This window comes from Oncorhynchus mykiss, chromosome 5 (assembly GCF_013265735.2).
Source record: "Oncorhynchus mykiss isolate Arlee chromosome 5, USDA_OmykA_1.1, whole genome shotgun sequence".
NCBI classification, from domain to species: Eukaryota; Metazoa; Chordata; class Actinopteri; order Salmoniformes; family Salmonidae; genus Oncorhynchus; species Oncorhynchus mykiss.
Genome location: NC_048569.1, coordinates 72124757 through 72136285, shown reverse-complemented (window position 1 = coordinate 72136285; position 11529 = coordinate 72124757). Strand labels below are relative to the sequence as shown.

General features: G+C 43.4%; 1 protein-coding gene across 6 annotated transcripts in view; it reads right to left on the bottom strand.

Annotated features, from left to right (window-relative positions):
• Positions 1–2011: 2011 nt before the first annotated feature.
• Positions 2012–11529, bottom strand: part of LOC110524502 (flavin-containing monooxygenase 5) — a 35517-nt gene continuing 25999 nt past the window's right edge. For 5 of the 6 annotated variants that reach the window (XM_036978295.1, XM_036978296.1, XM_036978297.1 and 2 more), the window contains exons 3-12: positions 10322–10510; positions 10030–10195; positions 8635–8777; positions 8137–8219; positions 7264–7380; positions 7042–7189; positions 6748–6955; positions 6461–6533; positions 3607–3808; positions 2012–3389 (exon numbers count right to left, since the gene is read on the bottom strand). In XM_036978295.1, coding sequence (XP_036834190.1) covers positions 3165–3389; positions 3607–3808; positions 6461–6533; positions 6748–6955; positions 7042–7189; positions 7264–7380; positions 8137–8219; positions 8635–8777; positions 10030–10195; positions 10322–10510 — 1554 coding nt within the window. In that variant the 3' untranslated portion in view covers positions 2012–3164. The remainder of the gene's footprint in view (positions 3390–3606; positions 3809–6460; positions 6534–6747; positions 6956–7041; positions 7190–7263; positions 7381–8136; positions 8220–8634; positions 8778–10029; positions 10196–10321; positions 10511–11529) is intronic. The other variant, XM_036978294.1, reaches the window with a different exon arrangement.

Sequence of the window (11529 nt, the reverse complement as noted above, 5' to 3'; positions counted from 1 at the left end):
AGGAAGACGCGAATCGAGTGCATTTACTATGTACAAAATCTGTTTAAGAGAGAGACGCTCTTTTGTATGGTGGTCTGAGTATCGAATTACGCGACGCTTATTTGATCGAATAGAAGTTTCGTAATGTTGAGCCTGTTACAAATGTACTGATAAGTGGATACACGTGGCATTCCGGCAAAGTTGAGAAACTAATTATGCCAAGTTCAAAACCGCTGGGAACTCGTTGAAAATAAGAATTGATTCTTAACTGACTTGCCTAGTTAAATAATAAAAAATACATAGAGCTCCGATTTTCTGACCTGAAGATCACCGACGTCATGATTTGACCTCCTAATTTCTGAGTTTCCACGCATATCTGCCCTCTCATTGGCTAGAATTGTCCTACCTGATCTCGTCTGACTTCAATCATTGAGGACATTTTTGGGGTATCTGTATTTGACTTAACTATTTATATTCTTGACTACTTTTACTTCACTACATTCCAAAAGAAAGTAATGTACTTTTTACTCCATACATTTTCCCTGATACCAAAAAGTACTCGTTACATTTTGAACGCTTAAGCAGGACAGGAAAATGATCCAATTCACACACTTATCAAGGGAACATCCCTGGTCATCCCTACTGCCTCATTAAACACATGCTTCATTCGTAAATGATGTCTGAATGTGCCTCTGGCTATCTGTAAATTAAACAAAACAAGAACATTGTGCAGTCTGGTTTACTTAAGGAATTTGAAATTATTTATACTTTTACTTTTGATACTTAAGTATATTTGAGCAATTACAATTTTGATACTTAAGTATATTTAAAACCAAATACTTTTCCTCAAGTAGTATTTTACCAGGTGACTCACTTTTACTTGAGTCATTTTCTATGAAGGTATCTTTACTTTTACTCAAGTATGACAATTGGGTACTTTTTCCACCACTTTTGGGTCCTTGCTATCCGGCGTCCTTGGGATGTCCCAACTCTGACGTGCATTGAAGTTGGCATTTTAAATGGTTAAGGTAGGGGAGAAGGTTACTGTTTAAGGTAGGGCCGTCCCAAGGATCCCCGAAAGCAATAACTGTTTACATAGTGGGCTGAGAGGCTAAGGCAAATGTCATTCATTTTTTATTTTTGAATCTATTCTACAATAATGTTTCAAATTCATAACTTGTTTTCATCCCATAGTATTACATTAAAATGTTATTAAGCCCAACAAAAGTAAATGTTGCTGGGCTAAAAAACATACAACATTACAAAGAAATTAAACCTAGAATCCTTAATTGAAACAATAGCAAAGTCAGCACCCTGCTTCAGTTTTGGAAAAAACCTGAGGGATGGGCCCAGAGAAATGTAACCACTCAAATCATAGACAGAGGATGCATAGACTGAACATCCATGAAATCAAAATTAAAGTTTTAAAAATGTTGAGGCTACACAGTGTTTGTTTAAATATGCATTGTTTACAAAATTTGAGTAAAATTAGCTTGTATTTTGGGTTCGGATTGGGTACGACATTTGAAGTAAGCGAGAGGCATTTCTAAGTTTATTCTTGAATATAATGGGTACATTTAATTAGTCAAAAATAGGATGTAGCAACTAAGGATTCTAGCTTTAAAGTGCGACTGCCTTTAAAAAGCAACAAATCCCTTTGAAAACAGCCTATGTGACAACAAATTAGCAAGATACAGTTAATCTAGTGTCAAAATTGACTATATAGTGTAAAATAATTTGTCATAAAGTCATCTCATCTAAAACAGAGTTTGGACCATCTGTGCGTCACAACGGGTAAATTAAGTTTGGGTTTTGATTTGATGTCCATTTGCCAACTAACATGGGGTGAACAGCTGTGTGGATTGCTCACTCTCCAATAGCATTGACAGTGAGACAGACCTGCCCAGCAGCTCTAACTTTGCTTACATAAGACAACACATTGCACATTTTTTAAACTTGAGAAATACTGCACCAAACACCTTTAGTTAGATGTAAAATTGCGAAACATCCTCATCAAAAATGTCAAAATGAATTACAGATTTCTTGAGTTATTTATTCTGGGGATTTTGAGGAAGTGAAACAGGCTTCCGCATCTACAGTGTCTCATGGGGGACAAACATAATTAACCAAACGCCCAATCGATCCAGAAATCAACATTTTATAATGTGCATCAGAAGAACACGTGCCAATCGGCGTGTTCAGTGGCTCTTTAAACATCCAGACACCATGCCTAGCAACTACCTCCTGTCTCCTACCACCCTAGGCACCTGTATAGATCTGAAAGGGATGACCGACAAGGATGGCAAAAATGCCATATATCCATTCACATACAAGTGCATAGAGGCTAGGGGGGGTTGTCTCTGGGCCACACTTTAGTGGTTTATAGCAAAGATGTTCCTGGAGTAGGCACTTAGTGGTGACATTTATCATGGTCACCAGTACATCGTAAGGAGGGAGAAGGTAGAGGTTAGTGTGTGCATACATTTGACTAGATTAGTGAATTACAGACTTGTAACACTCAAAGCCAATCCAAACATGAAGGCAAAAATGTATTACACTACACTCTCCTAAAATCATTTAGCTATTTAGAAAATAAGATTATAGAACAAAATAAATTACATTATAATATATCTGATCAGTCTAAGGCACTGTGGCATCAAGTAAAATTGAATCCCAACAATTATGAGAACAGGCTGTGGATAATGCATAGTGCAATATTAGTGTATTATTTCCAATTCTGTGCATCCATTCTGTGAATTATTGGTGATCCCTGATTAGTTGGTAGAGCTCTCATCTTTCACAAAGATGACCTGGCAGATTAATTAACAGACAGTAAGGTTAGTGATTGCTGCCTGCTATTGCATTTCTGTATTTCTGGTTAATAGCTCATCTGGATTATGAGGTTGTTTCAGGTCACTGTCCTGGTGTAACGGAGGTGACCTCCTTGGCTTTAGCTCAGTGGGCTAATGGGCATTAGTCAACCAAACCAGTCTTACAATACCTAGTACTCTGGGACCCTCAGTCCTTAAACATATTTGTTCTATACCACCACTAGTACAGCTGGTTGTGTACTTGTACTGGAATTGAATAAATAGGTGGAATGGCTGAGGGCTAGGCTTTAGCATAGTGAGCTAACATGACTGTGTTAGCCACCCAGTCACAGCCTGGGTTTGATTCCTGGTGGGTTACCACAACACTGGCAGGTATGGTTTGATCTTGTCCTGCCAGGTGGTGGGGTCCAGGGCGATGAGGAGGGATGGGTGGTTGTGTATGTTCCAGTAGTACCCCAGAGCCAGGGCAGCAGCCCCCACGGTTAGGGTCAGGAGTAAGGAACTCTGCTTGGGCTCAGGGATGTCCGAGGGCCTGGTCTTCAGGGCTCCTGCCATCCGATCCCATGTAGTCAGGATGGCCTGGGGGGAGAGGTAGATGTTTCAGTTTCTCTAATGTCCCAAGTAATACTTAGGCCAGTATCGAAGACAATTAATTTAAATGGGGAGAATTAATACACATTAATAGTTAGTTCTGAATTTCAATCTCAGCTTTATTTTAGTGATTGTATCGATACCAGAAAACACAACATTATCAGCAGTATATTTTTGTATTAATACACTGTAGGCCCATCCCTACCTGTCGGGCCCCGTCCCACTGTCCCGGCCCTCTCAGACGGTACTGGTACGGGGTGCATGGCCCCAGCAGCACACACAGCCACACACCAGGATCTCGTAGAAACAGCCCTAGGAGGCTGGGACGCGCCCCCACCTGGTAAGCTATCTGGTCCATGTAGTCAATGTATTCCACCTGGATGGTGTGTCTCTGGGAGGTCACATACCTGAGACAGGAGAGTTAGGCCCTGCCCAAAAACAACCCATAGGCCCCCCTCTGTGTTTTGCAGATCTGAAGGAGCAGGATATCTAATCAAATCAAATTTTAGATAGACAGCGAGTAGCAGAAGTGTAAAAACAATGTAAATGGTCAGGGTGGCCATTTGATTAACTTTAACAGTCTTATGGTTTGGGGATATAAGCTGTTGAGGAGCTTTTTGGTCCTAGACTTGGTGCTCCGGTACTGCTTGCCATGCAGTAGCAGACAGAACAAGTGGGTCTAGGGTTTCCGGCATGATGGTGTTGATGTGAGTCATGACCAGCCTTTGAAAGCACTTCATGGCTATCGATGTGAGTGCTATGGGGCGGTAATCATTTAGGCAGGTTACCTTCGCTTTCTTGGGGATAGGGACTATGGTGGTCTGTTTGAAATATGTACAGACTCGGTCAGGGAGAGGTTGAAAATGTCAGTGAAGACACTTGCCAGTTGGCCCGTGCATGCTTTGAGTACACGTCCTGGTAATCCCTCTGGCCTCGCGGCTTTGTGAATGTTGTCTTGCTCACATTGGCTACAGAGAGCGGCTGTGGCTGCAGGTAGTCTAGTGGTTAGAGCGTTGGGCTAGTAACCGGAAGGTTGCAAGATTGAATCCCCGAACTGACAAGGTAATGTAAAAATCTGTCATTCTGCTCCTGAACAAGGCAGTTAACCCACTGTTCCTAGGCCGTCATTGAAAATAAGAATTTGTTCTTAACTGACTTGCCTAGTTAAATAAAGGCAAAATAAATTAAAAATATAGAGTGATCACACAATCGTCCGGAACAGCTGGTGCTCTCATGTATGCTTCAGTGTTGCTTGCCTCGGAGCCTAAAAGGCATTTAGCTTGTCTGGTAGGCTCGCATCACAGGGCAGCTCGTGGCTGGGTTTCCCTTTGTTTTTCCGTAATATTTCAAGCCCTGACACATCCGACGAGCGTCAGAGCCGGTGTAATAGGATTCAATCTTAGTCTTGTATTGACACTGCCTGTTTGATGGTTTGTTGGAGGGCATAGCAGGATGAATCCCTGAATATATTCCAGTCTGTGCTAGCAAAACAGTCCTGTAGCGTAGCATCCGCGTCATCTGACCACTTCCGTACTGAGCTCGTCACTGGTACTTCCCGCTTTAGTTTTTGCTTGTAAGCAGGAGGATAGAATTATGGTCAGATTTGCCAAATGGAGGGCGAGGGAGAGCATTGTATGCATCTCTGTGTGTGGAGTAAAGGTGGTCTAGAGTTTTTTTTTTCCCCCTCTGGTTGCACATGTGACATGCCGGTAGAAATGAGGTAAAATGGATTTACGTTTGTCTGCATTAAAGTCCCCCGCCACTAGGAGTGCCGCTTGTGGATGAACATTTTCTTGTTTTCTTATGGCCTTATACAGCTCGCTGAGTCCTGTCTTAGTGCCAGCATCGGTCTGTGGTGGTAAACAGACGGCTATGAATAATATAGATGAGAACTCTTGGTAGATAGTGTGGTCCACAGCTTATCATGAGGTATTCTACCTTAGGTGAGCAATACATCAAGACTTCTTTAATATTAGACATCGAGCACCAGCAGTTATTGACAAATAAACACACACCCTCGTCTTGACATAACTGCTCTGTCCTGCCGATGCACGGAGAAGCCAGCCAGCACTATATTATCCGTGTTGTCGTTCAGACACTTCTCAATGAAACATAAGATATTACAGTTATTAATGTCGCATTGGTAGAATAGTCTTGATCGTCCAGTTTGTTTTTCAATGATTGCACGTTGGTCAATAATACAGGGAGTAGTAGTGGTTTACCTACTCGTCAGCAAATTCTTACTATGCACCCCGCCATCCTCCCCCTTTTGTCTCTGTCTTTTCTTCACGCTGATGACGGGGATTTGTGCCTTGTCTTGACAAAGCAGTATATCCTTTGCATCGGACTCGTTAAAGAAAAAATCTTTGTCCAGTTCGAGGTGAGTGATTGCTGTTCTAATGTCCAGAAGCTCTTTACGGTCATAAGATACGGTAGCAGCAACATTATGTACAAAATAAGTTAAACAATGCTAAAAAACAAACAAAATAGCACAGTTGGGGCCTCCCAAGTGGCACAGTGGTCTAAGGCACTGCATTGCAGTGCTATCCGTGCCACTGGAGATTCTGGGTTCGAGTCCAGGCTCTGTCGCAGCCGGCGGCGCACAATTGGCCCAGTATCGTCCGGGTTAAGGGAGGGTTCGGGCGGCAGCGACCCCTGTGGAGAGCCAGGCACAGTGCACGCTGACACGGTCGCCAGGTGTACGGTGTTTCCCCCGACACATTGGTGCGGCTGGCTTCCGGGTTGGATGGGCAATTGAGTCAAGAAGCAGTGCGGCTTGGTTGGGTTGTGTTTCGGAGGATGTGTGGCTTTGCTTCTCCCGAGTCATTATGGGAGTTGCAGCAACTGTACCAATTGGATACCATGAAATTGGGGAGAAAAAAGGGATGAAATAGCACAGTTGGTTAGGAGCCAGTAAAACGGCAACCATCCCCACCGGTGCCATTATTAAGCAATATGGTGGTAACTTCCCTAAATCCAATTAGAAAGGTAGGTGGAGCCATCATTATATTGCTTAAACTTATCCTGTCCCCTCAAATCTACTAAATCAATCTCAGTACCTCTTGGCAATTGTCTCCTCCTTGTGTTTAATGTCCTTCAACATGCAGTCCATTGAGGGAAGCTTATTCAGCCCTGTGGGTGAAACAGATAATCCAACTGATATACAGCATGGCTCTGGACAAAATAAGTGCACCAAAGGGACTGTTGGGTAATTTTGTTCGTTTTTTTAAAGAACTGTAAGTGCCTTCTGAACAGAGGTATGCTTGTGGGAACAAGACAAAGAGAGAAAGCGAATGCGGGAAGTTAAACAAGTGGGCCAATGTCTGGTAAAATAACAGTGACGTACCTTTGAAGACCCTGGTGGCCCATCGGGCCTGCATTTCAGAGATGGGCATGATGGCTCCAAGCGGCTGCACCAGCCCTATAACGACCAGTGTGGGACGCTCTAACCCCGGAGGGAACATGTACTTATACAGATTGGCCTTGTTCCCGGAAACCGGCAGCATATTGGACGGTAGGAAGGGGAAGGAGAAGTTGTAGCCAGTGGCAAACACCTGGAAATGAGGTAATGGACAGGTGAAAGGTGGCAACTGTGCGTGAGTTTGGGTGTGCGTATATATGACTATGTCTGTTTACGCACCACCAAGTCTATGTTGTCCTCCACGGTTCCGTCGTCAAACTCAATGCTGGACCCCTGGAGCCTGCGGATGTTGGGTTTGACCTGCACTGTGCCAGACAGGATCCGGTTGGGCAGCTCATCATTCACTGTAGGGTGCTGGCTGAACAGCCTGAGACATACACAACAGGTTTAAAATATATTCCGTTCTCTTTCTTTCTTCTTTCTTTGTGTGTGTGCTCTTACCTGTGTTTGGGCTGTAGAGAGTAGAGGCTGTGGTTGAATCTCTGGTTGATTTTGTTCTCTCCCAGTCTGCAGACCAGGCCAAAGGGCAGTACAGACTGGGCCATCTTTAACACCCTTCTAAATAGAACCACTGATTACACTGAGTATACAAAACATGAAGAACACCTGCTCTTTCGATGACGTAGACTGACCAGGTGAATAAAGGGAAACGCTATGATCCCTTATTGATGTCATGTTAAATCCACTTCAATCAGTGTAGGTGAAAGGGAGGAGACTGGTTAAAGAAGGATTTTTAAGCCTTGAGACAATTGAGATATGGATTGTGTATGTGTGCCATTCAGAGGGTGAATGGGTAAGACAAAAAATGTAAGTGCCTTTGAACGGGGTATGGTAGTAGGTACCAGACGCACTGGTTTGTGTCAAGAACTGCGAAACTACTGTGTTTTTCACGCTCAACAGTTTCCCCTGTGTATCAAGAATAGTCCACCACACAAAGGACATCCAGCCAACTTGACAACTGTGGGAAGTGTTGGAGTCAACATGGGCCAGCATCCCTGTGGAACACTTTCGACACCTTGTAGAGTCCATGCCCCAACAAATTGAGTCTGTTCTGAGGGCAAGGGGGGTGCAACTCAAATATTAGGAAGGTGTTCCTAATGTTTGGTATACTCAGTGTATGTTACTGATGGAACGCAACCTCCTTCAAGTGGAATCCATTGATCAGGCATGTTTCTGAAACAGGTGACATCTACGACCAAGCACTTCCTTTCATCTGTCCAATCATTTCTTATCAGTAATGATGGAGGAAGACCGTTTGCATTTGTAATGTTTTTAAAGTGTAAGGCGCAAAAAGGTGATTTCCAGACAATCTACCTGTTCAATTGAAAGTCCATGGGCACCCCTTGTTGACCCACACGGTTGAGGATCCATGCCCCACGCCTGGTACTGAGGAATACCTGGAGAGAGAGATGGGAGAGTGGGGGGGAAGAGCATGGGAGAGATTAGGGAAGAGGACGAGGCGAAGACAGGCAGAGAGGTCTGAGGATGTTTTGACATAATAAAATGGTACTTGGATAGACAGACTTGCCTTGTTTTACTGTTTCAGACTTCTGCCCAAGTTTGCAATCTTATCTCAGTACCTCTGAGCATATGACAATATTGGCCCCACCTCACTACACACAGCAAATTGGGCTACATTTTGTGAGTGTGTTCAAATGGTTTTGATCATTTCTAGGAAGACGTTTGATAGGAATATGAACTGATTGTTACAAAATGCCCTATTTGACTGGGGCCTACTTGGTGGCTCGTAAAAATGTTTTTGCTTGGTCATTGTACCTGTTAGGATTCTAACTCCCTGCTGTTCTACTGTACCTGTTTGGTGACCCTGCTGAGTTCCACAGCGATGTCTCCTCCAGAGTTGCCGATGCCGATTACCACCACCCTCTTCCCCCGCCACTCCTCTGCCGTCTTATAGTCCCGACTGTGGAAGTACTGGCCCTTGAATTTGTCGATACCTGGAAGACAGGCCTGAGTCACTGACTGACTGACCACCCCGCACAGTACTACTAGGGGTAGTAAGAGCACAGTAAGAGAGATAAGACTGTGGCTGAAATGAGACAAGTCAGTTAGTCAAATTTCTGCCCTGGTTGAGCTGCGCCGGTCAACTGTAAGTGCTGTTATTGTGAAGAATAAACGTCTAGGAGCAACAACGGCTCAGCTGAAGTGTTAGGCCATACAAGCTCACAGAATGGAACAGCCAAGTGCTGAAGCGTGTAAAAATTGTCTGATCTTAGTTGCAAAACTCACTAGCGAGTTCGAAACTGCCTCTGGAAGCAGTGTCAGCATAAGAACTGTTCGTCGGGAGCTTCATGGAATTATTTTCCATGGCCAAGCAGCTGCACACAAGCGTAAGATCACTATACGCAATGTCAAGCGTCTGCTGGAGTGGTGTAAAGCTCGTTGCCATCGGACTCTGGAGCAGTGGAAACACGTTTTCTGGAGTGATGAATCACACTTCACCATCTGGCAGTCCAACGGACGAATACGGGTTTGGCAGATGCCAAGAGAACGCTGCCTGCCCCAATGCATCGTGCCAACTGTAAAGTTTGGTGGAGGAGGCATAATGGTCTGGGGCTGTTTTTCATGGTCCGGGTTAGGTCCCTTAGTTCTAGTGAAGGGAAATCTTAATGCTACAGTATACAATGACGTTCTAGACGATTCAGCAAAGGGGGGGCCAACTCCATATTAATGGCCATGATTTTGGAATGAGATGTTCATAAATACTTTTGGTCATGTATTGTATCTACAGGACACAGTTCAAGGTCACTCTGGATTGTGCCAACGTCTAAAATAAAACCCTATTCCTTAGGGGTGCTGCGTCTAAAATAAAACCCTATTCCTTAGGGGTGCTGCATCTAAAATAAAACCCTATTCCTTAGGGGTGCTGCATCTAAAATAAAACCCTATTCCTTGGGGTGCTGCATCTAAAATAAAACCCTATTCCTTAGGGGTGCTGCATCTAAAATAAAACCCTATTCCTTAGGGGTGCTGCATCTAAAATAAAACCCTATTCCTTAGGGGTGCTGCATCTAAAATAAAACCCTATTCCTTGGGGTGCTGCATCTAAAATAAAACCCTATTCCTTAGGGGTGCTGCATCTAAAATAAAACCCTATTCCTTAGGGGCGCTGCATCTAAAATGACATACCTTTGGGTGGGTGTCATTTGAGATTGGCCCAGTATCTGAGGTCACTGTGTTGTAGGCTACCTGGGAAATCGTGTAGAGGCAGGTTGGGGTGACAGTGGTGTCCTATGCAGATCATCACAGCATCAAAGATATGTTTCTCCTTCTCTCCCTTCTTGTTCTCTGTCTCCACATCCCACTGGCCTGAACGAGAGAAGTCGGGTCTTGGCTTCACCTGGAGGACTCTGATCTATCACACACACACACACACGTATCAGTGTTGTGTAACATATGCAATGTTCTAAATGCCTCACCTCCCTGAGTACAACCTTGAAACTGTATAAATGATTACTGTGACCAGGAACTGAGCTCCTACCTGGAAGCGTATGTGCTTGGTGAGTTGGAAGTGTTCGGCGTACATGCGGAAGTAGTCCATGATGAGGGAGTTGTGCATGTAGTTGGGGAAGTGGGCTGGGATGGGAAAGTCAGAGAAACACATCATCTCCTTGGAGGTGTTGATGATGACAGAGTGGTAGATACTGGCCCTGTCAGCCTCCGGGTTCTCCTAAGGATGGAGAGAAGAATAGGTGTAAAAGGTCAGAAAATGATTTTCCCACACTTTTTATGAGCGATTCAGACAAGGAGATGAAACCACTTTAGCCTATGGAGATGGAGAGAAGATGAGGCCACTGTATCTAGAGCAGTGTTAATTTTGGCAGCTATTTTAGATATTGTTTTAGTGTTAGCCTTTATGACTAAAATACCTTTTAATAGTAGCAGGGAAGACTTATTTTGCTACTGAGTCCAGCAACCAAAAACACGAGTCATTGCTAAAATATAACTTAAGTCAAAAGCACATCAAGTTCAGGGACAAGTGCATCGGGGCAGGGGAGAGCGCAACATCACTAACTGAGTTAGAGATTGAATTTAACACTGCTTACTACATTGCCAAAGAGGAGATGGCCTTTACCAAATTCAGACCCATGTTACTCTCCCAGAAAATAATGGATTACAAATCTACCCGACATATGGAAACGAGGTGTCCTGCGCAAACATTATTGGCACCATCGAGAACACTATCCGGGAAGAGGGTTAGTATTACCCGAGATCCTTGGGATGTATCTACCCTAAGCCTTAACCCTAAAAGCAAGTTGATTTAATAGCTAGATTCTCGATCAAAGAAATTGATTTGTTATTGTGAGAGGCGACTAAATATTTATTTCATTATCCAAGTATCAGCTCATAGTCAGCATGTTGCTTTGTAACAACATAAATATTATTAGCTACATAGTTTTGTATTATTATTATTCTGTTAGCTGAACGCAGTTATGGATAACAGTTCAGTTTGCAGTTGCACTTTTAAATACAAAAAAGATTGTCTATCTTGTATATATCATCTATATACATTTCTTTGCTGTTGCACTTTTGAATCAATGTCAATGTTTGTCAATGTTTGTCAATGTTTGTTTTGTGTATTACTTTGTCCAAAACTAGTCACCTATGCAAATATGTTTGCAGTTGTACTTTTGAATAAAATGATTGAAAGTATTTTTTTATTGTAATGTCTTTCCCACTCTAGTGATG